The sequence below is a fragment of the Haliotis cracherodii genome, unplaced genomic scaffold (genome assembly GCF_022045235.1).
Source record: "Haliotis cracherodii isolate W230 unplaced genomic scaffold, xgHalCrac1.p SCAF_20, whole genome shotgun sequence".
NCBI lineage: Eukaryota > Metazoa > Mollusca > Gastropoda > Lepetellida > Haliotidae > Haliotis > Haliotis cracherodii.
The window spans coordinates 8,906,755-8,933,388 of NW_027266276.1; the positions used below are offsets into that span (position 1 = coordinate 8,906,755).

A 26,634-nucleotide genomic window follows, 5' to 3' on the forward strand; every position below is an offset into this window, starting at 1 on the left:
GTTTCCATTTCTATGTCGAATTTGACCCCGATCACGTTCAACTGGCGGTCCCCAACATACAATATACACTTGCAGTTAACTTCCGGAACAATGTACTCTATTGACTAGTTCACTTTGTCATGGCCCGAAGTTGAAAGTTTGTCAGGCTTGGAACTTTTTGACCAGCCCTCGTATGCAATATTCCAGCTATATGACAATGGCCAGCAAATACCCAAGTTTGGACAAGTCAAACCAGTGCCTGCTAACATAGATATAGAATACTGTAACACTTATCGGTGTCAAAACGGATAGAATGAAGGATCATCTCACGAACGTACGAAAACAAGCGCCAAAACGTAACCAGTGAGTTCATACTTACATAAAAGCACTGACCCAGTGAAGCACACCATCCCAGAGAGACTGATAACACGTAAATATGTCCTCCGACAAGGAATACGAATTTCGTGAAGAAAACACAGACAAATACCAAGTAAGTTGCCAAAGAAAACAAATGCATATTTTGCAATATTATTCTAAAAATAGGGAGACAACGTATTTTAAACACAGTGGCTGATCTTTCATTGGGGACTTGCTGACTTATAGTCTTTTTATGAGTGGATTTTCCTATGGATATTGACCACTATATTGAAAGTTTAGTTTTTTTTTGTCGAATCAGCTGTTAATCAATTTTGTGGAAGTCAGGTGAAATGGTGTTGAACGTCGCGTTCAAGATTATTGCACTTCCATAGCGACGTGCATGTACCTGTGTGTATATATGTGTGTGTGGCTACTTGTACTTGTCCGGACTAATGCCGATCATAAGTTATACCCTATAGAGATACCATGCCGCAGTATGGCAAGAATACCCCACTCAGACATAGTATACTGACTCTGAGCCGACCAGTCCTTGTTTCAGCCCCTTAATACCGAGCGCGTGGCAGGGTAACAAAAAGTACTATTTTTAAACATCTTTTGGCATGTCGCGGGTGCTCTATTCACTAGACCACGGAGGCGGTCTCAATTGAGTGTACAATTTGAATGAATGAATTGAGTAATTCATGTTATTATGATACGTTTGCAATAAACTAAAATGATAATAATAGTTATTGTAATAACTGTTTTGTTGAGAGGACGAAAAGAAGAGGGGACATTTAAGGTCACTTAGATTGAGTGACTTAGTTGGATTTAACGCTGTTCACTTAGGATGTCATGACTACTTCAATACATTATCTTCTCTTATCAAATGATTATTGATGACGTCATATACTTTCCTCACATCGGCAGAGGGCAGAATCCACCTTTGTTTGTTATTATTAATATGCTATAAATTCGATAATCATGTTGCCATGCGGAATATATTCACCTTTTCAGTTCCAAGTGGGAAACATGTGATTTTTGCAAAAGGGGAATGCATACAAAAGCCCCACAAAAGACCCAAATAATCTTCGAAATCTGTGATCTCAGCTACAATTGCCACAAAGATGACCGATTTAAGCTGGGATAATTCTAAACTATTACCTTGGAAGTCACGATAATGTTGGTACTTGAATCAACCTGATAACATGTCGTTCAAGAGAGAGTAACTTCGTTAACAAGAAAAAAAACAAAACAACCCGAAGTTGCATAAGATTGAAATATTGACATTTCTCTTCTTAAACAAACTGTGAAGCCTGTCGAACACGAAGAGCACATAAACGTTTACAAGTCAGTGCTACCGTTAATCTGGACTAATACGCCCACACTTGTGTCGTTCACGTAGCTGTTATATAACACCACGTGGAGGTATTCGACACAACCTGGAGGTATTCGACACAACCCGGGGGTATTTGTGGCTCAGCTCTAACATTTGACCTTATATCTTTTCTCTAAATGTAATGGTATACCTAATTTCTGCTCTGACTACAGAAAATTTAACTCGTTCATCCTTCAATTAAGTTTGTGCGATGGGATCCGGCGGTACATGGTGTGCCGTGAAATAATTCAATAAGACTTGGGGCATAATGTGGATGGGGGTAAGAGCCGACATGCTCCGAGTGTCTTCCTGCACTTAGGCCACTGCAGGGGCGGGGGCACGGGTGTCCTTGTCGTCTAAGGCGCCGCGATTCGCTGTGCTACAGTTGCCTCCCTGGGGCACGCCAGAAACTATGATTGTGGTTACGAATCCCGGTTCGCCCCGATTATGTTTCTAGGTTTGTCAGCACCATACCCGTGCTCGTGGGTTTCACCGAAGTGGTTAACGTCTGAGACCTGCATCACATCGGGCTTTCCTCCCACTTTAAGCTGACACGCCGTGATATAACTGGAATACTGCTAAAAGCAGACCCAGCACACTCACTCACTCACTTAAACCTCCGTGGTGTAATGGATGGACAGACTGCCCGTAGAGAGGAAGGTAATTGATTCAATCACCTGGCCGCGTCATACCACACCCCGCTAAAAATGGTATCTCAGTCGGGTAGGAATACGAACGGCATAAATCCAAACAAAAAGAGGCAGCACACCACCCCCCCCCCTCCCACACACACACACACATGCATTCATGCACGACTTTATCTAAACGAAAAAATCTTGAACGCGACGACCCCATTTTACCGCTCCTCATTCCCCTAAAGCATTCCAACGACAGTTATGAATTTACTTTCATTTTGTGTGTGTTTAATGAAGTGTGAACCTTCACAGAGTGAGGGCCAATGTGTAGGAACGTCGGAGCTTCCTTATGTTGGAAAATATATACTTTTAGGAATCAATGGTCCACGACAGGTACTTTAGGTGTTTAGTCTTTTGTGTTCTTCAATGTTATCATTTTCAGATGCCATGGTCATGTTTCTTACCAAATTATCCTGTCTGCGAAACTCGTCAGCAACAATGTGAACTTAGTGTAGGCAAGACTCTTTATCTTCCCATCCTAACAAATAATTTAAGCAAGACTCTTTACTGGAAATAAATAAAAAAAATATACAGGACGCCCTAATATAAAATGACATGATATGTGTGAAGGACTCGTCAGCAATAATGTGAACTTAGTGTAGGCAACACTCTTTATCTTCCCATCCTAACAAATAATTTAAGCAAGACTCTTTACTGGAAATAAATAAAAAAAATATATAGGACGCCCTAATATAAAATGACATGATATGTGTGAAGGACTCGTCAGCAATAATGTGAACTTAGTGTAGGCAACACTCTTTATCTTCCCATCCTAACAAATAATTTCAGCAAGACTCTTTACTGGAAAGAAATAACAATAGATATTGCCCGCCCTGATATTAAATGATATGACATGTTAAGAGGACAATGAGGCAAAATATTCGTGTAAATTCCAAGCCTCAATAACAGTATCTAACACGTACCATTGATAAGATCGGGGACCATAAGAAACTCCGAAACTGGTTCTATGTTAGCTGCATACTGAAACATTGCACACAGAATCAAAATATTAGCTCAATCACATACTCTGTACCCCTGAAACATATGTTTCATTGCAGGACAGCGAAAAGGGCAAATTTGTTGAAACAACGCTGTCTACATCCCTGACTAACGTCAACAATAACGTCATCCATGACATCAACAATGACGTCATCAATGACGTCAACGACGACGAAGACTATAGAGAATATTATCTAGAATGTGGAGGAGTGATACGTCGGAGCAGGGTGTCCCTATGGGCCGGGATAGTAAGGAACAAAACGCTGCTGAAAGCTATACTATATGCGGTATTATTGACGGCATACCTCGTCTACTTCGGCTTCAGCATGTACCATTCCTTCGGCGACGAAGGATCAGTGAGGTTGCTGTTAGCATCAATATTCGTTCTTCTTGTCATCGTTAAGGTGAACTTCTGGACACGGATACGTCAGTGTCTCAATGTGGTCCCCTCGAAACAACGTAAGGGCCTTCAGGCGTACCCTCGCTTGGCACGAGGAATAAGATGGTAAGATTTTAACCTTTTGTACACAGGGCTTGGCGAGGGGAACAAGATAGAAAGTTTCAAACCTGTTATACATAAGGCATGGCAATAGAAATATGCTTTTCGGCTTGGCGAGAGGAATACAATGGTAAGCTTGTCACATTCTGCACATAAAGCTTGGCGAGAGGAATACAATGGTAAGCTTGTCACATTCTGTACAGAGCGCTTGGCAAAAGGAATACAATGGTAAGCTTGTCACATTCTGCACATAATGCTTGGCGAGAGGAATACCATGGTAAGCTTGTCGCATTCTGCACCTAGGTTTTGACGAGAGGAATACAATGGTAAGCTTGTCGCATTCTGTACATAGGGCTTGGCGAGAGGAATGCAATGGTAAGCTTGTCACATTCTGTACATAGGGCTTGGCGAGAGGAATACAATGGTAAGCTTGTCACATTCTGTACAGAGGGTTTGGCGAGAGGAATTCAATGGTAAGCTTGTCACATTCTGTACATAGGGCTTGGCGAAAGGAATACGATGGCAAGCTTGTCACATTCTGCACACAGGGCTTGGCGAGAGGAATACAATGGTAAGCTTGTCACATTCTGCCCATAGGGCTTGGCGAGAGGAATACAATGGTAAGCTTGTCACATTCTGCACATAGGGCTTGGCTAGAGGAATACAGGTAAGCTTGTCACATTCTGCACATAGGGTTTGGCGAGAGGAATACAATGGTAAGCTTGTCACATTCTGTACATAGGGTTTGGTGAGAGGAATACAATGGTAAGCTTCTCACATGCGAATCACGCATATCGGAGAGTTAGAGATACAGCTGAACATCGTAATGTCGAACTCTAATGTGAATATATTCTCAGTGGTGTCGAACTGAATGAGCACGTCACGTCATATACGTGTTGCAAAGACGTCAACATTTCATTTCTGTATGTGTCGAACACTTGGAAGAGTCGAACGCTTTCTCAGACCCTTTCCAGTTCGACCCAAAAGTGCTCAACGATATATTATTCTTTGTTCATTACATGTTTATTGCCTTATGTTTGTTGGGCATATATTAATTCAGTGAATGCCACGAGCCTTTTGTGTATTTATGTTCGCACGAAACATAACATGTTCTGTATATTTGTCATCACTTTCTCTTTCTCTCCTTTTCTCAAGGTCACTGTATGTTGCCATGGGGATATTTGTAGTCACCTACTTGGGGATAAATGCCGCCAATTCCGGTTCACACAACCTAATTCCCCTCGGCGGTCTCACCTTCTTCATCGTTGTCGGCTTCTTGATGTCGAAACATCCAGATAGAGTAAGTCATTTGATGTCCCATCCTCAATTATCCAGGGTATTACATTCTAATATGATAAATACCCTGGGCGCAGTTCCACAAACGTTATTGTATCTCACATGCGTGGTTAAAGGTACCCATACTTTGTACCATCGATCCGAAAATGTCATCACTGCATTTTTATTGGTCAGAACTCTGTAGTTGTACAGAATATCAGGCTAAACGTTTACTGTTTTCCATTTAGAAATTACTTATATAAGCCTAGGGCATATTTCTTATTTTTTTAGATCGTTGATGCAAAAGTTGTCCCCATTTGTCTGTTTGTTGTTGAAATGTGGGGTATTAGATATATCAACGAAATTGAAGCTGTACACACTCCTGCTTGTAAACATTTTACAAATCAGTCCTTTAACCGACACTTACGTAGTTAGAGGGGAATGAGGTAGATACTATTTCTTTCCTCTCGCCAAGCCATATGTACATAGCCTGGAAAACGGGAACATATGGTACAAGTCAAATTAGGGAATCGCGTCGTAATCTAATGTGTCAAATTTGGAAAACCATGTTAAACCATTGCTTTAATGTAGGAAAGGTGTTAGGTACTACACCTTACCATGGGCCTATAGCCCACGTCGGTACTGAGCATAGAAACACTAATACAAGAAAACCTGCACGGGAGATATATATTAGCATAATAAATTAAGATAGATCATCATCATTATCATCATCATCATCATCATCGTCGTCGTCGTCGTCGTCATCGTCATCGTCTTTACCATCATGGTACTTGTTGTTTCCGTGGCAGAGGCTCGGCGTTATGGGGATGAGATGAAACAAGGACTGGTCGGCTCGGAGTCAGTGTCTATATATAACTGGAATACTGTTAAGGGCGGCGTCAAAACCCAACTCGCTCACTAAACTAAACAGCATTGGTCCGGACTAGTTCAAGCACACACGCGCCCACACACAGACACAGAATAACTGTTATAATCTTGACGGCCATGTTAAGCCCGATTTAACCTCATCTCACCTCAACCGATATATATTATTGTGTTAATGTCGATTTCGAAACCATTGTGGCAGGAAAGGGCCGTTCCACCTCATCTCCTCACAAAAGAGACACTGAATATTAAGTGAACCATACCTTCATAGTGATCATGATTACAACATGGGAAGATGGTAAGGGAAGATCAAATTTCAGTTTGCAATCGATAATCGGGTTGAAGTTTAAATTTATAGACGTTGGAAAAAACAAACAATTTCTATTCCCCAGTAGGCTCCAATCTCCGATGACAGGTGGCCTTTCTAATGTTCAGTACGCAATATAAAACACTGTGTTCTAAGAGTATCATTGAAATCCTATGCACGACGTACTGTAGAGCGGACTGTAGTTAAATGATATCATGACAGATCGTAGGTTAAATGATATCATGACGGATCATGTGAGTACAGTACGTGATTGTCAGAAAAACTCTCAGATATTAATCCTGGTATGTATTTATTTCGAGCCATTTTTCCGAATTCGATATAATTTGTCCAGAGAGTGATGATCCACCCTGTAGTGCCATAATTTGACTGAATATTAAGAAAGTATGATCTCATAGGAATATCTTTTCCCGAAAACAACAGGTTGTCAAAACAATCTTTTTAATGTTGAATTCGACAGGTGACGAGTACGTTGGATTAACACCACACCGTGAATAGTAGTATTACATCAGGGAGGGTCAGCTGAATATGGGACATAATTAGCAGATAAACTCTGCATTTGAACGACTACACATAAACATACTTGTTTCAAACGTAATATCACAGTGAAAGTCTTAAACAACAAATTTCATTTTATTAACATAGATATTAATGACCCTAAAACGGAACCTTGTGGTACTCCAGGCAGGGCATATATTAGTTACACTTGACATCCATTTAACTCAAATGTTACAGAAATATCACGTCTGAGGAAACCCGAGATTGTCTTCACGCATTTCACTCATTGAATCTGGGCCGTGACCAGAGAAGGATTTCTCCACTTGGCCATATAGCTACCCCACGACGAATCATTGTGTACATTGCACTCTTGTGCACTCGTGTCCTCAAATGAACCTGTGGCATGTATGGTCCTGTTGTCTAAGGCACCGCAATCCTATGTTCAGAGTCGCGTCCCTTGTGCACGACTGAAACCTACGATTGGGGGTTCGAATCCCGGATCGCCCCGATGGTGTTTCTAGGCTTGTCAGCACAATACCCATGTTCGTGAGTTTCAAGTGAGAACTAAAAATTGGCAAAACATTTATTTAGGTAAAAGTTGAAAAATACTTAACTCGTATGAGATTCAGTAGCTATAGAGACATCAATCGAAAGCAATGCATCGTCTATCATTCATCATAATTTTCTTTCTAATGACCTACATACTTGAAATCTAAATAACAGATCTCAGATAATCCTCCTCACAATACAAGTTGATCAGTATCTTAATACTCATGTATAGCCCCACCGATTTAATCGATCCTCCTTAACTGCACCCTGTACAAATCGTGTACAAACTTGAACCTCGTTAAATAATTATTAAAGGTAAATGACTGGTATATATTCCTATTCATCGTTATCAGTGATCCAAATAACTTTTGTACACACAGCTCTTTATGCAGATGATATCTTAAGGGTAGCCCAGGACAGGGAGTCTGGGGCATAATTGGCTCCTCTATCCCATGATTGCCGTGAGAGCCTACGAGAGAGGAAGGGGTGCGTTTCATTATGCCCTGAGGGGGTGCGTCGTTTGCTCTTGATATCGCATTCCCTGGTTTGTCTGGCCGCAACACGACTCTGCATAAACCGCAATCATACAGATGGAACTACGGACTAAATCAGCATTCACCCCCTTATTTCGTCCGTGTGAGCTTTATATTTGTTGCTAGTTGCTACCCATCTACTAGGCGACAGGCATCATAATATGGCATATACCTTCCCTCGTAGATCGTTCTGATTTTATGTGTATCTGTTGTGTTCATCCTCCCTAATCACCTTCGTTCGGAATGCTAATTAATTTTGTTGGTGCATACCCTCCAGCATCTATCGCTCTGGTTGATGTTTATGTCTGGTGCTTAACCTTCACCAACTATCGCTCTGAATGATGTTTTTTGGTGCTTTATCCTCCCCCTCTATCGCCATCTAAGGAATGTACAAATGTTGATGATATGTGTGAAGTGTTGTATGAAAGATTGAATAATTTTGTAACCCTAATGACAAATGGTTTGATTCACAAGAAAGTAGTGCAGGATACGTAATATTTATAGGTTACGAAAGAAATTAAAAAGGAGAGTTTAGGAGACAGATATTATAGCCTACAAAAATACAACGCAATAAAGTCAACAACATGAAAAGTCATGCGAAAGAAAAGTTTTAACATAGATGATAGAACTATATATAGTAAATAAACAATCATATTAGAAATTATTAAGATACAAATGTAGGTTGTCAAAAACTCTGGAACATCTTCCAACATTCCCCCGTTAAGGAAACAAGATGTCTGTCCCACTATATTTTCAGATTTAAAAAAATCAGAGAGATTAAATTAATATTTCCAATTCATATCTACCCTAACTGAAGAATTAATATATTTCTAGCAACGCACTAAGAGTATGTTTGATACATTAACTGTCTCAGAAAACGAAATATTTGACGTTATTGTTTGTTGTTTAACGCCGCACTCTGCAATATTCCAGCTATATAACGGCTGTCTGTAGATAATCGATTATGGACCAGACAATCCTGTGATTGATATCATGAGCATAGATCCACGCAATTGAGATACGCATCAACCAAGTCAGCGAGCCTGACCATCCGATCCCGTTAGTCGCCCCTTATTCAAATTAATAAGGCATCTGGTCCAGGTAGAATAAGTCATAACCTATTAAGGAAAACAGTAAACAGCATCAGTATTGTTTTATATTGTTGTTCAATCATTCATTGGCTTTAAATGCATGTCCATCAGAATGGAAAAGAGCGCATGTTATTCCTTTGTATAAGAAAGATGATCATGCAGTTGTGACAAATTACAGACCAATTTCACCCATTAGTTGTATTGGTAAAGTGTTTGAGAGAATTGTATTTCAGCCTCTTTATAACTATAACTATTTGCAATATAAATTGTTATATTAATACCAGTCAGGCATTCCACTGTCCACCAATTAATTGAATTGTATAATCAAATGTGTATATCTTTAGACAATAGAGAAAAATATTGCATTTTTTTTGTGATGTGTCAAAAGCATTTGATGGTGTCTGGCATAGAGGGCTTATGTACAAATTAGAAATGTATTGTATAAAAGGGAAGTTACATGAATGGCTGTCTAGTTACATAAGCAATCGTAGCGCTATCCAAGCCAAGGATTTTGAAGGCTGGCGTTCCACAGGGGTCGGTGTTAGGTCCCTTTGTATTTATTGCATTTGTTAACGACATTGATGATGAATTAGATTGCATAACAAGACTCTTTGCTGACGATACAGCACTCGGCTTTTCTTCACCAGACAATCAACTAGTTGAATCAACTTTAAATTCAAATCTAAGCAATGTTAAGTTAGATTTAAGTTTGATGTTAAACGGAAATGAAGGTTTGTCCATTATCGAAAATCAACTTATCTTTAAGGCAGTGCAGATGTGTATAAGTCATAAAAAGAATTTTGGGTAACACCTTAATGTAAATATACTAGTCTCTCTTTTGCACATTTCTTTTATATCTATACACTCATCTTCTTTTCTGTTTTCCTTGTATATGATTTACTGTACATCATCATGTAAATACCATGGAGAGGCAGTCCTAAGTTTGATAACTTGTTCCCAATCCATTTCAACCTGAATGAAATATATTTAAACTAATCTATCGCCTTACGCATGAAAAGAAACGAACGAATTTTATGGCCCATAGCGTCCGCCTATGTCACTGAACTGACAAACACGTATGGAACATGTGAATCCAATTTGTTGAATCCACTTACAATATTATTCAGTGGAAATCTTTTCATAACGCAATACATGAAGAACGCGCCAACTGACACCAAATTGCCCCAGGGAGCTCGAGGAGACCCAATTCATCCATTTCATGATCATGTTAATGTTAGAAAGGACACTTTTCAATTGAAAACTTTCAAATATTTTATGAAGGCTATAATTTATATGGCTCTTAGGCTCTTCGCCATAACCCAGACAAGTATAGGTTACAAGGGACCTATTGCGACAAGACAAATATAGGTAACTGAGGACTTATTTCTCTCCGGACAAATATAGGTTACTGGGGACCTATTGCTATCAGGACGGGTATAGGTTACTGGGGACCTATTGGTTTCCGGACAATTATAGGTTACTGGGGACCTATTGCTATCCGGACAAATATAGGCTACTGGGGACCTATTGCTATCCGGACAAATATAGGTTACTGGGGACCTATTGCTATCCGGACAAATATAGCCTACTGGGGACCTATTGCTATCCGGACAAGTATACATTACTGGGGACCCATTGCTATCCGGACAAGTATAGCCTACTGGGGACCTATTGCTATCCGGACAAGTATACATTACTGGGGACCCATTGCTATCCGGACAAGTATAGGTTACTAAGGACCTTTTGCTATGCAGACAAGTATAGGTTACTGGGGACCTATTGCTATCCGGACAAGTATACGTTACTTGGGACCTAATGCTATCCGGACAATTATAGGTTACTGGGGACCTATTGCTTTCCGTGCAAGTATAGGTTACTTGGGACCTATTGCTATCCGGGTAATTACAGATTACACGGAACCTATTGTTATTCGGACTGGGGACCTATATGTTACTTAGGACCTATTGTAGACCAGATAGCTACATGTTACTGGGCACCTACTCTAGCCATGGTGATCCTCCTGTGACTATATATAGTCATATTCAGCAGTAATGTCCCTGTGACCATATATAGATGTCCCCATCAGAAGTGTCGAAAATACATACAAGAATATTAGCCGTATTTTCGTATCGTTAATATGAAATATTAGAACATAATATTGTATTATGCGCGTGAATACAACACCCGAGTGAACCGCCTAATGTATTCTATAGTACATTGACACATTGGAACACCTCTATTACAATTAAGTAAGAATAAGATATATGGATGAACAACTTCTTTATTACAAAAAGGAGCGACGTTTTGGTGCAGGTTCTGACAACTATATCAAGCAACCTACACCGAACGTCGCTCCTGATCGTAATAAAGAAGGCATTCATCCATATATCTTATCCTTACTAAGTGCTCCAAACTCTAAATACCTTTGAAAGAAGTTACTCTTACAAAATTGATGGGAACGTTAAGCTACAGTTCTTCGGGCAAGTAGGCAGCGCATGAACGTATGAAGCTTTTTTAAAGTAAGCTTCTGTGAGGTAATCTCATTTGCATATTTATCGAATCGTGATGCACGTTCTTCTTGTTAGTTTATTGCATTGATGCCACTAATATTATTTATATGATATAAATGACTATGTATCCAAAACCAACCCCATCTAATTCACAATAATATAAATAAATGAGGCTAAAAAACAAAGGTAGCTCGAGTATCTTAAATATTGTTAACAGCAACGTGAAACATGTTTACTATATTATGCTAAAGGAGAAACAGCGGCCATGTGGTATAAGTTCTGCAATTCGTTTTGCGGGGGCTCAAATCTCAAAGACGATCTGATTATCATCGTCAGTCTCTCTGCATTCAGTGGTCGTAAGTATTAAATGGCAAAGGTCTAATATCTGCATCATCTCGAGACTTCCTCCCACATCAAGCTCACGCTCTTGATAAAAAGGATCAACCATTTGATATTGTGGGGGATGAGGTTAGGGGGCATGTATGGCTATCTGATATTTTGTTCAATTAAATCTATGAAACTGAATATCCTTTTAAGGAAAGCGCCTTGCAATAATGAATATTATCAATCAATATCAAATGGTCGGTCTCTTAATGAAATGCTGCTCAACTTTCACTCATCCACGCTTCGTTCGTGTATTTGATCTTCAGGTAAACTGGCACGCTGTATTCTGGGGTATTGGAACGCAGTTCCTCTGTGCTCTCCTGATCCTAAGAACCACTGCAGGCTACAACCTATTCTTTTGGCTTGGAGAAAGAGTTGAAGAATTTTTGAAACATACAGATAAGGGGTCTGTGTTTGTGTTTGGTCAATCCTACAGAGATCATAAGTTTGTGTTTGCCGTGAGTACCAAGAGCTTATCTACGGTTTATTTCGTGTTCTTGAATACATTATTTTAAAATCATTATTTTGTCCAAATTAAGTTCACTTTTTGAAGCATTCTGTAACTAAACATTATTTCGTCTCCTTTATGTGCTTCAATTCCTGTAATGTACAACCTGAGACAATGTTATTTCTGGTTTTCCGAGGCAGATTATGCTCGGTTTTATACTATAAGATATAAAGCCACATTAAAAAATTGTTTCTTGGAAATTGTAAAAGTAATAGCCAACAACAATAATATTAAAACGGACAAGAACAGTTAAGCCAATTAACCATGTTACTTTATACAGCGTTTTCAAAATAGTGACCACAATTGCATAAAAACAGAGTTTTCTAAATAGTGACCGCAAACGCTCTAATGAAGAGTATCTGATTCAGGTCATGCCGCTGGTGATCACAATGAGCGCCACAGTGAATGTGTTGTACCACTACGGGGTTCTCCAGGCGTTTGTGGCCAACTTTGGATGGTTCCTGACCTTCTGTCTTGGCACAAGTCCTATAGCATCCGTGAACGCTGCACTTAACATGTTCCTTGGTCCCGTGAGTCATGATTACCTTTGTATACTACTAAATAATAGTTAAGGATCATCATGGCATGACAGATTAACTATAGTAACAGGAAAGAATCGGGTGATCCTGAACTGTTGTTTGGTAGTATAGCCTATGATATTATGTATTACAATCAAATGTATACTGTGGAAGATGTGTATCTAATACATTCAACCATCGGTAATTAAAACAAGTTTTGGGAATAACATGATGATTACTTTTTTCTACTAAACCTAATTTTGCCACTTCATTAGCATTCATAATATTTTTTTTTAAATCGAAATTTCTCGTTATTTAAATTATTTTCTTGAATCTTTAAGTACTTTCTCGTTACATCGATTTTTTCTCGGTATTTCGATAATTTTCTCGTTGCTTCCAGTATTTCCTTGCTGCTTCGATCATTTTCTCGTACTTTCGATTATTTTATCGTTATTCAAAATGTATTTCAAAAACTCGAAATTTCGAGAAAATAAGTGAAATAATTAGTAAAAACTCGAAATTTCGAGTTTTTGAAAAACCCCTTGATATGACGAGAAAATCATCGAAGCAAGGACAAATGCTTCATAATTTCGAGAAGATAATTGGGATATTGAGGAAATAATACAAATTTATAGTTGATGAAGGTCTTAGACTTGTCCAACTTTGAAAACCTTAACCTGTGAAACCTGAAAACGTTATCACGTCGAACCGGGATTCGAACCCATGATCATAGGTTTCTAGCACGCCTAGGGGACGCAACTCTGCACAGCAAAATGAAAGTTTTTTTTCGGTTTCCCAGTGACATTCTGTAACTTCTTGTTTTGCAGGCAGAGGCTCCCATATCTGTGAAGCCGTACCTCAACCTCGTTACACCGTCCGAGATGCACGCCATCATGGCGGCCGGGTTTGCTAGTATATCTGGAAGTGTGTTTGGAATGCTTACAAGCTTTGGGGTAAGTATAACTGCGCCCATGCAGCCTCAGATAGTTCCAAGCAGCATGTCCGCAATAGTGGGTGTTCGGTATACAACGTATGGAGTGGGTTATCTATTTACTTTCAATGATGATGGAAACGGTGTCCATATTATAGAGGTTTCGGAAAAGTCGATGACCTGTTTTGCATATACATGCAGGTCTGAAGAAATAGTTTTCATTAACATTCATTAAGCCGACGGCAGACAGGTTTTTGAATGCAATATTTATTGACATATTGGATATAAGAAATAAGGCATAGGGCATATCTCAACCTCGCCACTATTTAATAGTTTTGTATGTCATTACATACTTATATTGACAGTCACGGGTGACCTCGCCTAGGTGAACACTACCAAGCTGACTGTCGTTCATTTCCCGATGAACATTAGTATGTCACGTGGTTACGTTGTCAATCGCTTCGCGCATCATGGAATTTGCTCACGTGATCATGAGGCACTGTGTTCATCAGCTGATGAATGTCAACAAATAAAGCTTCAATCCTTAAGTATATCTGATTTCCATCTACTGCAGTACGTTTTGGGGGTAAAATTAAGACAGTTTCTCGGTCTATTTTCGGAAGTCACAACTACAACAACAATAATGATATTAACACTTTGTAGAGGGCGTCATGCAAAAAATCCTTAGGAATAGGTTCGTATACAGCTTCAGACATATCCAGGCCAACAAACCTGACCTTTACTTTTTATATAAAGCCAATTTTCTCAAATGTCTGTCCCTTTTGATACTTATGTGATTGACAAGGTTCAGGAAAAAAACATTGCAAATTTGCAGACTTTCGAAATGTCACGCTTGCATCCCAAGTACCAAGTTGTCCGATTGCCCATTGTTCTCAGTGACTTAGGGTTTGGTACCTCCTAATCTGTTGACTTACATTGGGAGATTAGCAAGGTTTGCTGCCAGGAATCCAACCCTTCTGACAATCTGGGTAATGCAGAAAGCTGCTGTGTTGGGAGTCTTCACATTCTCCGAAACATTCTGGGTGGGTTCGACTTTGCATTGCTTTCTCGGAGAAGCCCCATTCGCTGTCTGGGCTGTGTGTAGAGGGGGCAAGGGCCCTGAGCTGATGAAGAGCCTAACCAGCCTGACTGTGCCAGGATTACCCAAACCCTCTTTGCTGCATTTATACATTTTATTCTGTAAATATATATAAAACCCCGGTAATAGTAAGTAGAGGATTAACTGGATTAACTAGACTTTAAATCCCCTTGATCAATGTCCAACATGGACCATAATACATTTAGTATGAGGATACACATAGCAATAAGGACATGTGCTCCAAAGGAAGGTTTCTGAAGATCGAAGTACTGCTCTAGTCAGGATTTACCTGCGAGAATAACCTTGGCTCCCTTCCCTGTCGAACCGGAAACGGTTACCTACATACAATGCACCGGTTTCTCTTTTTGTTAACATATGAAATTTGCATGCCATATCCCACTAATAATCATTCGCGGTCACAACTACTTCAAGGTCATTCTTGACCACTCGTGTCTTTCCCGGACAGAGATTCTCCTTTGGTCATTTTATCAACTCGGTTCCGTCTTCGCGAAAACTTGCATAGAGAAAAACATGTCAGCTTGTCCTAAACATTCCTGTATGTACATGAGTATTTTTTTGTCAACACCATTATTCAGTAGGGTCAAACAACTACAGTAGGATCAAACAACTACCTGATGTATGTCATAAAACAAATTACGGAGGGATTAATTGAAGAACGTACTTCTAGTCATACGTGCATGGACTTGTATTGTCGAATGTGACATTGTTCGATAAAAAAAAACATACTTGTAGGTTACGGACGAGGCCTCGCAATCTGGAACATGTATAATTTATTTGCGATTTATAGAATACCCATGGCGTTTACAAAAGCTTAATATCTAAAGAAATGTTCACTAATGAAAGTCAGCAAATGGCCTTACGTTGTTCCACGGTCGCGATGTTGTTCTGTGTCTCCAGGCTCCGGCAAATCATCTTCTTGCTGCATCCATCATGTCTGCTCCTGCTGCTCTGGCCATAGCCAAACTCATGGTACCTGAGACGCGCTGGACCAAGATTAAGCCCAAGGACGCCTACACTATAAAGACAAGGTAGATGAATCCCCTACTTTGTGATGCGTGAGAGTAAATTGTTATGTATGCTGCTGCTCCGACGTCCGCATTGAGTTTTCATGCATTTCTCTACCGTCGTATGACAGGAGTATTGTTGGGTACGACGTTACGCTACACAAACAAACACACACGTACTTCTTATGAAGATTGTGTGAGTGGTGGCTGTTACCGATAGAGCAAGACGTGCTTACGCTTTTCGCGAACACTTTGTGTCATCAATGATATTCAGCGATCCATTCGTATAATGTTCATGACTATTTTGTCTTTAAAGCACAATGGAATCTGTTTCGGCAGATACTCGAGACTGATCATTGCCTGAGTTGACGTTTATATATTTTCCGAGATACTCAATGTAACTTGAGTCATACAGTCATCTAAGTTTTATATTTATACATAATTATGTATTTATACCAATGCACGTAAATGATCAAGTAAATGTATCTCACCCGTACCGTAATAGGTTACTGGTCTAAACGTGTCCATGTTTGCAACCACTCTCATGCACTTTAGCGTTTTATTAAATGGTACAACATCAATAAGCTTTTATGGTTAAACAAATACGGCCCATAGCTATACACGCTATATCAAGAAACAATTATCATCGACATTCCTTTCAATGTTCCGTTGTGTAGGGATTACTTCATTGTTGAGATGGAGCATAACACCCTGGTGGGCACAAGTGGCCCAGTTGTCTGAGGCGCTGTAATCCTTCTGCGGAACTACGTCCCGTAGCGAACGAGATATCTCTGGGTGTCCTCAAAGTACTTATCGTACTGCATCGCTTTGTACTGACCGCCTCCGTCGTCTCGTGGTAGAGCGTCTGCACGGAGAGCGAAAGGTCTGGGGTTTCGATCCCCGGCTGCGTCACATCAAAATATGGTACTTGTTGATACCCTGCCTGGCACTCGACATCATCGGGCTAAAACAAGGACTGGTCGGCTCGGAGTCCGTATACTGTGTCTGAGTTAGGTACTGTTAAATTGGCGGCACGGTATCTCGTTGGGATAGCTCTATAAAATCGCCATTAGTCCGGACGAGTACAAGCAGCCATACATACACACGAGCACGCACGCACGCACGCACGCACGCACGCACGCACGCACGCACGCACGCACGCACGCACGCACACACACGCGCGCGCATGCACATCGCTACATAAGTGCAATAATCTTGAACGCGTCGTAAAACCCCATTTCACCTCAGCTCACCTAACATCGTGCTTTTTCCACCCACATCAAGTTGACACGTTGTGATATAACTGATATTCTGTTTAGAGAGACCATCTCGCTGCTAATTCTCACTCATTTTAGCTGACAATACCTGTGCAAACATCAGAACAATGTATGTGAGCTACATCTTCTTGACAGTCTTGACATATTCTTGTTGGTCAGTACTATGTAATATTATAATCCAAACATGTTTGGTAGATTGCTTCAGCATGAATTCGGTTTGAATTGAAACATGTCCACAATCCCCACCTAGCTACTTCATATATCTATGTCTAAGTTAATCTTGACTGCGCATTTCCTTCAGAATTTATTCATACATGCAAACCATGGTATGAAACAGACAAATGGGAGTAACACTGTTCCTGAAGATAAATAGAATAAATAGTTGTACTTCAAACTGTTGAATAAAACTGAAGGCCACAAGGTTTGTTGCAAGAGTTTTTAAAAAACAAACAAACAAACAAACAAACAAACAAACAAACAAACAATAATTAGGTTTACAGTGTAATTAACAGGTATTTGTTTTTTCAGCTGTAACTGACACACATGTGTACTCTCAATACGAAATCCAGGCCTAGTATTCAAGTATAACTTATGAAGCCTACTATGAGTGCGTGGGTGAGTTTGGTTTTACGCCACGTTTTAGCAATATTCCAGCAATATCAGGGCGGGGGACACCAGAAATTGGCTTCACACATTGTATCCATGGAGCCCGGATCTTCTGCGTGACGAGCGAACGCTTTAACCACTAGGCTACCCGACCGCCCCAGCCTACAATGAAGCATATTCAGTGTCAAGTGAAACATTGCATCTTGAACTCATCAGAAATCTCTGCTTGTCCAAAGAGGCGGCTTTATAGATCGGATGGTCAAGCTCGGTGACCTGATTGATTGCGAGTGATCGTATCCCTGCGTGGGACGTTGCATCATTTGACATCCCACATCACTGACAAAAAAATCCCTATTTTGAATTTAACCACGTTCCCGAGTTTGTTCAGGTGTACGATTAGACCTGCGTTTGACCGTGGTTGTGACGAGTGCCACCTGTGATTCAGGATACGCTCACCTTTTGCGAACACCTGGTGTCATCACAAGTTGATGGTGATAGTAAACAAATTCTTTTTGTGTACACAGAATGGTACGTAAAGGGTTTTGTTGTTTGTATATGCTCCCAGTATCAACCACTAGAAAAGAAGTTTCTCGCTCAAAGTTACAGGCCGCCGTCATTTGGTTTGACTCATGCAAACTGTGGCTTGAAGAAATGAATTAACTTAGTTTGTCCAGCTCAAAGTTACAGGCCGCCGTCATCTAGTTTGACTAATGCAAACTGTGGCTTGAAGAAATGAATTAACTTAGTTTGTCCAGCTCAAAGTTACAGGCCGCCGTCATCTGGTTTGACTAATGCAGTCTGTGGCTTGAAGAAATGAATTAACTTAGTTTGTCCAGCTCAGAGTTATAGGCCGCCGTCATCTGGTTTGACTAATGAAAACTGTGACTTTAAGAAATGAATTAACTTAGTTTGTCCAGCTCAAAGTTACAGGCCTCCGTCATCTGGTTTGACTAATGCAGACTGTGGCTTTTTTCAGCAAGTTCCGGAACGTGCTGGAGGCGTTGTCAGTGGGAGCAGTTGATGGCATCAAGCTTGTCGCCACCATCGTGGTCAACCAGATCGTCTTCATCGCCGTCATACAGTTCATTGACACGGCCTTGATGTGGCTCGGAGAAAGGGCCGGTGTCCATGGCGTCTCATTTACGGTAGGCCTTTGTTGTTTAAGGCCTCACTCACAAATATTCCAGCTATGTGTCGGCAACCTGTATATAATCGGGTCTGGAACAGCGATCCAGTGATTGATATTATGAGCAACGGCCTACGCCGTCGGGGTAAGCCACATCATGTTGAATGAATATAAAATTATCCATCTTATATTTCAGTTACTCTTTTCTTTTATGTACGAATATACAGCTGTTATATCTGTTCTATATTTCACTCTATTGTTCCTATTCACAAAAACACAAAAGTTTATTTTCTAACTCCTATATTTCAGCTACACTGTCCCTACATGTACGAATACACAGCTGTTATCTCTCCTATGTTTCAGCTACACTGTTCCTACATGTACGAATATACAGCTGCTATACCTCCTATGTTTCAGCTACTCTGTTCCTACATGTACGAATATACAGCTGTTATATATATTATGTTTCAGCTACACTGTTCCTACATGTACGAATATACAGCTGCTATACCTCCTATGTTTCAGCTACACTGTTCCTACATGTACGAATATACAGCTGTTATATCTCTTATGTTTCAGCTACACTGTTCCTACATGTACGAATATACAGCTGTTATATCTCTTATATTTCAGCTACACTGTTCCTACATGTACGAATATACAGCTGTTATATCTCTTATGTTTCAGCTACAATGTTCCTACATGTACGAATATACAGCTGTTATATCTCCTATATGTCAGCTACACTGTTCCTACATGTACGAATATACAGCTGTTATATCTCTTATGTTTCAGCTACACTGTTCCTACATGTACGAATATACAGCTGTTATATCTCTTATGTTTCAGCTACAATGTTCCTACATGTACGAATATACAGCTGTTATATCTCTTATATTTCAGCTACACTGTTCCTACATGTACGAATATACAGCTGTTATATCTCTTATGTTTCAGCTACAATGTTCCTACATGTACGAATATACAGCTGTTATATCTCCTATATGTCAGCTACACTGTTCCTACATGTACGAATATACAGCTGTTATATCTCTTATGTTTCAGCTACACTGTTCCTACATGTACGAATATACAGCTGTTATATCTCTTATGTTTCAGCTACAATGTTCCTACATGTACGAATATACAGCTGTTATATCTCTTATGGTTCAGCTTCCTTGCTTTCTGTACGAATATACAGCTGTTAGATTTATCCTTTACTTCAGCAACTCTGTTCTTACATTGTTAGTTATGGTGTCTTTCGTTGCCGTATACGGTGTCATATTAGGTTAGCAGAGAAGTAGTTTTCTGCTAATCCAATATGACACCGTAAACGGCAACTAAAGACACCATAACGAATTTATTATGCCGAAATATTTACACTATTTGGTATCTTTGTCGCACATGTCATGTCAAAACGTAAAACACAAAACTTTACACTTACAACCAGAGACGTTAAGGGTCAAAGGGAGACTACTCTTCAAACCTCAGAGGCCAAACTTTGTTGATAATTTTAACTTTATATAATCTTCATTTAAGTCACGAACGTGATAAAAATCCTATTAACGCCCTTGCACATCAAGATTATTGATATTGCAACACAAAACAGTGTCGAATAACGAATTTCTGTACCAGAATTTTCATGGAAAATATGTGAGGTGGGTGCTGGAAAATCAAAAATGGCGGTAACTGACGGTATACGGTCTCATAATAGGTCAGTAACAACCATCTTGGATTTGTACTGACGGTGGGTTCAGTAGTTCTGTTTTCTGAATCGTCAATCTCACTTTTAGGCATAACAAGTACGGATATACAGCTGTTATATCTGGCTCCTATATTTCACATTGTGTGGTTCCTATATCTGTCTACATTTCAGCTATACGCATACACAGCTGTTATATGCATCTATGTTTCAGCTATACGCATACACAACTGTTATATGCATCTATGTTTCAGCTATACCTATACACAGCTGTTATATCTGTCTGTGTTTCAGCTGATTTGTTCCTACCTCTTCTACCCACTGACCTACCTCATGGGGTTCTCGAGTTCGGATCTCTTCAAGATGGGCGAACTGCTGGGAATCAAGATATTCGCAAATTCATTTGTGGGATTTCGTGAGTTTGGTAAACTGGTGCTGAACCGTGTCGATCTGGAAGAGTACGTGACGTCAACAAACGGAAGCTGGCACTGGGAGGGAGGCAACGTCATCCTGGATTCGACCAACATGACCCTGATTGGAGGAATACTCACAGTGAGTTTATCTTGACCAAAAGAACCCTGTATGGAGGAATTCTCACAGTGAGTATATCTTGACCAACAGAACCCTGTATGGAGGGATACTCACAGTGAGTATATCTTGACCAACATGACCCTGATTGGAGGAATACTCACAGTGAGTTTATCTTGACTAACAGAGCCCTGTAAAAAGAAATACTCACAGTGCATAATCACACAACAAAAATGGCGATAACTGATCGGTGGCCAGTTTGCGTCTGTGGTATGAATCTCCAATTTGCTGTCGCAAGTAGTTTATGTTATCTGCGGGTACGGAAGATTCGTGCTGACGGATGAAATATCAAAATCAGGATGTGTATGGGATTCGAACCCCGAAATCTGGCAGCCACGGTGCACACTGAGTCGTTTACATAGAGCCCTTTACCTGTGCAGGGTAGATAGCTCAGATAATCAAGGGTAGACAGCTACTCACCTGTTATTCCGTAGCTAGTTAGGTAACATGCGGTCTAAGGATACTAAGCACTTCTGTCCCCCGACCAAAAGGGCATTTGGACTTAATATCACATGGTTACTGAAATAATTATTTGTGAGCCTATATCTGAATGACAAAGTGATATTTTACAGCCGCTACTTCGGAAGGAATGTCAGTGTGGTTTTCACAAAAGGGCATTTGGACTTAATATCACATGGTTACTGAAATAATTATTTGTGAGCCTATATCTGAATGACAAAGTGATATTTTACAGCCGCTACTTCGGAAGGAATGTCAGTGTGGTTTTGGAATGGCTACAAATCTAAAGCAATGTGAATAGCATCTCCTGTCATTGCATACATACAGCTATCATGTTGGCGGTACAGGTAGAGCTCCTCCCAGCGTTAGCTGGGTTCGAATCCAGGCTCCTTGGTGTGTCAGCACATACCGGGGGTTTCATTAAAATGGTAAACGTCAACAGCATGCATCTCACTTGGCTTTCTGAAGTAACATAGCAGTGATAGCGCTGAAATATTGATCGAAGGGGTGTTAATGCCAAATCACTGAGTTGTTGGGATATTTTACGTGTCTACTTGGCATCCATTCCTTTTTGTACAGTAGAGACGCCTCGTAGCTGTGCTCCAATGATCAGGGCTGTCAGAACAAAGAATAAAATAATAATGAAAAACATGGTTATGGGTTCACATGTTTATTACAAACAGAAAAGTGCATCAATAGGCGACAACATAAAGAATTAATTTGAAACAATCCAATCTATACTGACAATGATCACTGATCACTGATTGATTAAGTTAGAGTAAATACACAAGCGGCTCAGCTAAGCAACTATATTTCTGTCATACAAAGTAGCAAGAACAACACTTTGTCATGATACAAACACGATACACAGAAGCCAATTACGTCAGCTGCGACCAATTAACATCTGGGTGAATTAACTCAACACTCTAATGAATGAATATCCTTGACTGGGTTAAATGACGGGAAACAAACACAGAGGGTCTATCCCTAAAAGTTAGTGAGTGAGTGAGTTAACGCCGCTTTTAACAGTATTCCAGTTATATCACAGCGTGTCAGCTTGATGTGGGAGGAAAGCCCGAAGTGATGCGAGTCTCAGACGTTTACCACTTCGGTGAAACCCACGAGCACGGGTATGGTGCTGACAAACCTAGAAAACTAATCGGGGCGAACCGGGATTCGAACCCGGAATCATAGGTTTCTGGCGTGCCAAAGGGACGCAACTCTGCACAGCGAATCGCGGCGCCTTAGACGACTGGGCCACCCGTGCCCCCCTATCCCTAAAATATGTCACTTAGACCATAAAGTAGACGAGAACATCTGAATATCAAACTAGTCTAATAGACTTAAGACTCAGCCACTTGGACTGAGCAAGGGAATACTAAAATTCCCCAAAAGCTAGACACTCACGAGAAGGTTGCTCAGTCAGTACCAGATAAATAGTGCCTGTAATCACTTGCCTTCAAAACCCGAGTTTCGAGCGACCACCTAGTAACACCTCGACCCGTAAATGGCCTAACGAATCCTGGGGGTAAAAGCCTCATGATCTTAACACAGGTATATATTATTGCGCGCGGACCTCAGAGAGACCTTTCTCTCCTGGTCAACCGGGAAAAAGAGATAGTCAGGTACGATTAGCCAAAGTGTGTTTCTTAACATGGGAAAAACACGAATAGCAAGTAGGAAGATCAAAGTATCTAAATAAAGCGCTGAACATCCAACTATTACAACAAACTATGTTCAATTTTTTAGGTGGCAAAAATGATCATAAATACATTAACAAAATATCTTCCAGTACTAGATAATCCTTCTTATGATTTAAAGTCATAGTCACAATCATAGGCGGAGATCTCAGTCGCGATCGTTTACTATTTTGGTGAAACCGACGTGCACGAGTATGGTGCTGACAAACCTAGAGCCATAATCAGAGCTAAACGGTATTCTAAGACATGTTCAGCCGCGAAAGACTGCAATACTGTTGATGTGGCCTAAAGCAATATTCAATCACTGAAAGGTTTCTGGACTGACTACGGGACCCAACTCTGCATAGATAATTGCGGCGTCTTAGACGATTGTTCCCCTGTGCCACTGAGTGTAGATGCTAGTTTAAATTCGTACAAGATGTAGTTGATTATCTGACTCCTACACTGTGACTCAAACAATTAAAACGATGACACCATGTACATTTCACCCAGTAGTGTACACTGGGGAGATGAAAGTGGAGTACATTCACTATTAACGTCCTTCCTCTTCAGAGGCGGTCTGAGGTTATAGGCACGTATGCCATGTGTGGTCTGAACCACCTGGGTGCTGTGGGCGTCACTATGGGCGTCCTCACTGCCCTGGCACCCAGCAGGAAGGATGTCATCAGCAAGTATGTCGTCAGAGCTAACATCACTGGCCAGATAGCCTGCTTCATGACGGCGTGCATTGCAGGTAAGATGGCGTGTCAAGGTGTGTATAGGCCTTGACAATGTAGCATTAAAGTTCTGAGCAAATTCCTTGTCTAATGACGGCGTGCATTGCAGGTAAGATGGGGTGTTTTGTGTCCAGATGTATCTAGACCTTAACAACTTACAGTACTGGACAGAGAGGCCGTTTCATTAAATGATGCATAGTAGATAGAACAAGGTGGTTTGTTCCATACGTGTCCTTGTCGACTTCCCTGGATACATTGTCTGGATGATGTCGACGCCACAGTGTGCACGTTATTATGTCCGTGAATTGAAATGTGACAGCATGTATCATGAGTAGGTTAAGGTGGTCTACAGTAAATGTGTATCACTGGAAATATGTCACCCTTCATTACAGCGCAGACACGAGTCTGTGAATTGGTTACCGGGTTTAGCGTAGTGAGGAGCAAATAAAGTGGGACACACAAAAAGATTTTGGTGACTGAAAACTGTACACATCGTTTCTGTCTTTTTCAGGGATGCTGTACAGTCCCGATAAAGAATAACCTGTAAATCATGTGACGGACACATGTTAACCAGGACGTCTCACCCTTCACTGTAAATATGTGAGATTCAAAGAGTGTACAACCGGATAATACATTAGTTCTTTCTGTATACATCATCATTCTGTACAACCATATGCAACATATATACTACTGTATACAACATATATAATACTGTATAATAATAAATTCTATTGTATGGAAACTGTGAGCAACCGTATACGAGAGATGTGCTACCTGATACAGCACATGTAATACTATGTACAACATATGTACTACTATATACAACATATATATTAGTGTATACAACATATGTACTACCGTATAGAACATAAGTACTACCTCAACAAACGAACAATACTAGCTGGAACATGGCTGGGTGCGGCGTTAAACAAACATACAAACATGACTGACTGATATAGGAGATTTAACGTGCGCTTTCAGACTGTAGCGTATTTTGCATTCGGGCCATGCCGGACCATTTAGTGTATTCCGAAAAGGGTGAAAGTGGTGTGTGCAACCCAAGAGGGGGCTTTTAGGGGTTGCTTATATTGAACTTTTGGAATTTTTAAATATACAAACATACAACCATATATATTTATATATGGCTCCCACAGGAGATATCGCTTGGGTGAGATCAAACGATATCTATACTATAGATATCGCTGCAATGAAATTGCATCACAATGCTTTGCAGACCATTGTGACGTCATTGGTCACCATGACGTCACAATCAAATGACATCACTAATGGCTCTTCTACTGAAGCTGTTAGCAGTACACGGGTTGATAAATGGGGCAAAAAATCCTCGGCAAGCCTCGGAGTTTTCCCACTTTTATAAACTCGTGTTGATATATTTGATATCAAAAGACACTCGGGTGAGATTCTCTCTCTATTACATATTACATATTGTAACAAAAACTGGCACCTTCTGACGGAACTATTCATCTACGGGTTTAACTGTGGGCGTCGTTAGCAATGTGTATCTGTACTCTACGTCTACATTGCTCCCAGTCGGATAATCTACTCCCGGGGGCGGTCGGGTAGCCTAGTGGTTAAAGCCTTCGCTCGTCACGCCGAAGACCCGGGTTCGATTGACGGCATAGGTACAATGTGTGAAGCCCATTTCTGGTGTCCCCCGCTGTGATATTGCTGGAATTTTGCTAAAAGCGACTTAAAACCATATTCACTCACTTTCTACTCCCGGTAGATCCTTCTAATTGTCACGAAACACCAAAGATATATAGACACAATTTGCGTGCATTTCATAACCCTCAGATAAACCCATTATACTTGATTTTGGCATAGTTCATGAAAGACGTTGGATACAATTGTTCTTGCGCATACCGGACGCGCATGTAACAGCGAGTATTTGTAATGCGGTTACGTCCCTTTGACTCGCTGCTAATTGTACTTTACTCAAAGAAATGTAAATTTGGGCAAGAGTTACCTCTCCTGATTCATTTTTTAGGGGTATGCTGTGTTGATTGAAAATAATTTGAATATCCTCTGGTAACATGTTGTTTTTATTTTAAAATGAATAAACATTAGAAATAAGTCAGTTTGAAAAATATCTTGATTTTGTAAAATGCTTTTTTGACTGATGAATCAGAAAATGTGCTTTTTTTAAAGTCAAATGATGTGTGAAATTAAAAATGTTTTGACTTGAATTTTCATTTTTCTATTTTGCGTCATATCAATACTGTAATATGTCTATTTAAAAACACTCATTTAATAATCAAACTTTAAAATGACCATTTTATTGGCAAAATTATTTTATCATCCGGTGCCTCTCGATGGCGCCACTTATTCAAAAAATGCCGTGGTGACTAGGATTTTTTATTGCGTAGTTTGATTCAGGACATATTTTCCTACAAAATGATACCAA

The 26,634-nt window shown here is 40.2% G+C and overlaps 1 protein-coding gene across 1 annotated transcript; it reads left to right on the forward strand.

Moving 5' to 3' along the window:
* Window positions 1-395: 395 nt before the first annotated feature.
* LOC139470338 (solute carrier family 28 member 3-like) lies at window positions 396-24,793 on the forward strand. The gene is made up of 11 exons (XM_071252715.1): window positions 396-469; window positions 3,465-3,910; window positions 5,060-5,204; window positions 12,221-12,412; window positions 12,831-12,992; window positions 13,808-13,933; window positions 15,929-16,059; window positions 18,895-19,063; window positions 21,041-21,298; window positions 24,046-24,226; window positions 24,721-24,793. The coding sequence occupies exons 1-11, from the start codon at window positions 416-418 to the stop codon at window positions 24,747-24,749; spliced, it is 1,893 nt and encodes a 630-aa protein (XP_071108816.1). The 5' UTR covers window positions 396-415; the 3' UTR covers window positions 24,750-24,793.
* The last annotated feature ends 1,841 nt before the right edge of the window (window positions 24,794-26,634 follow it).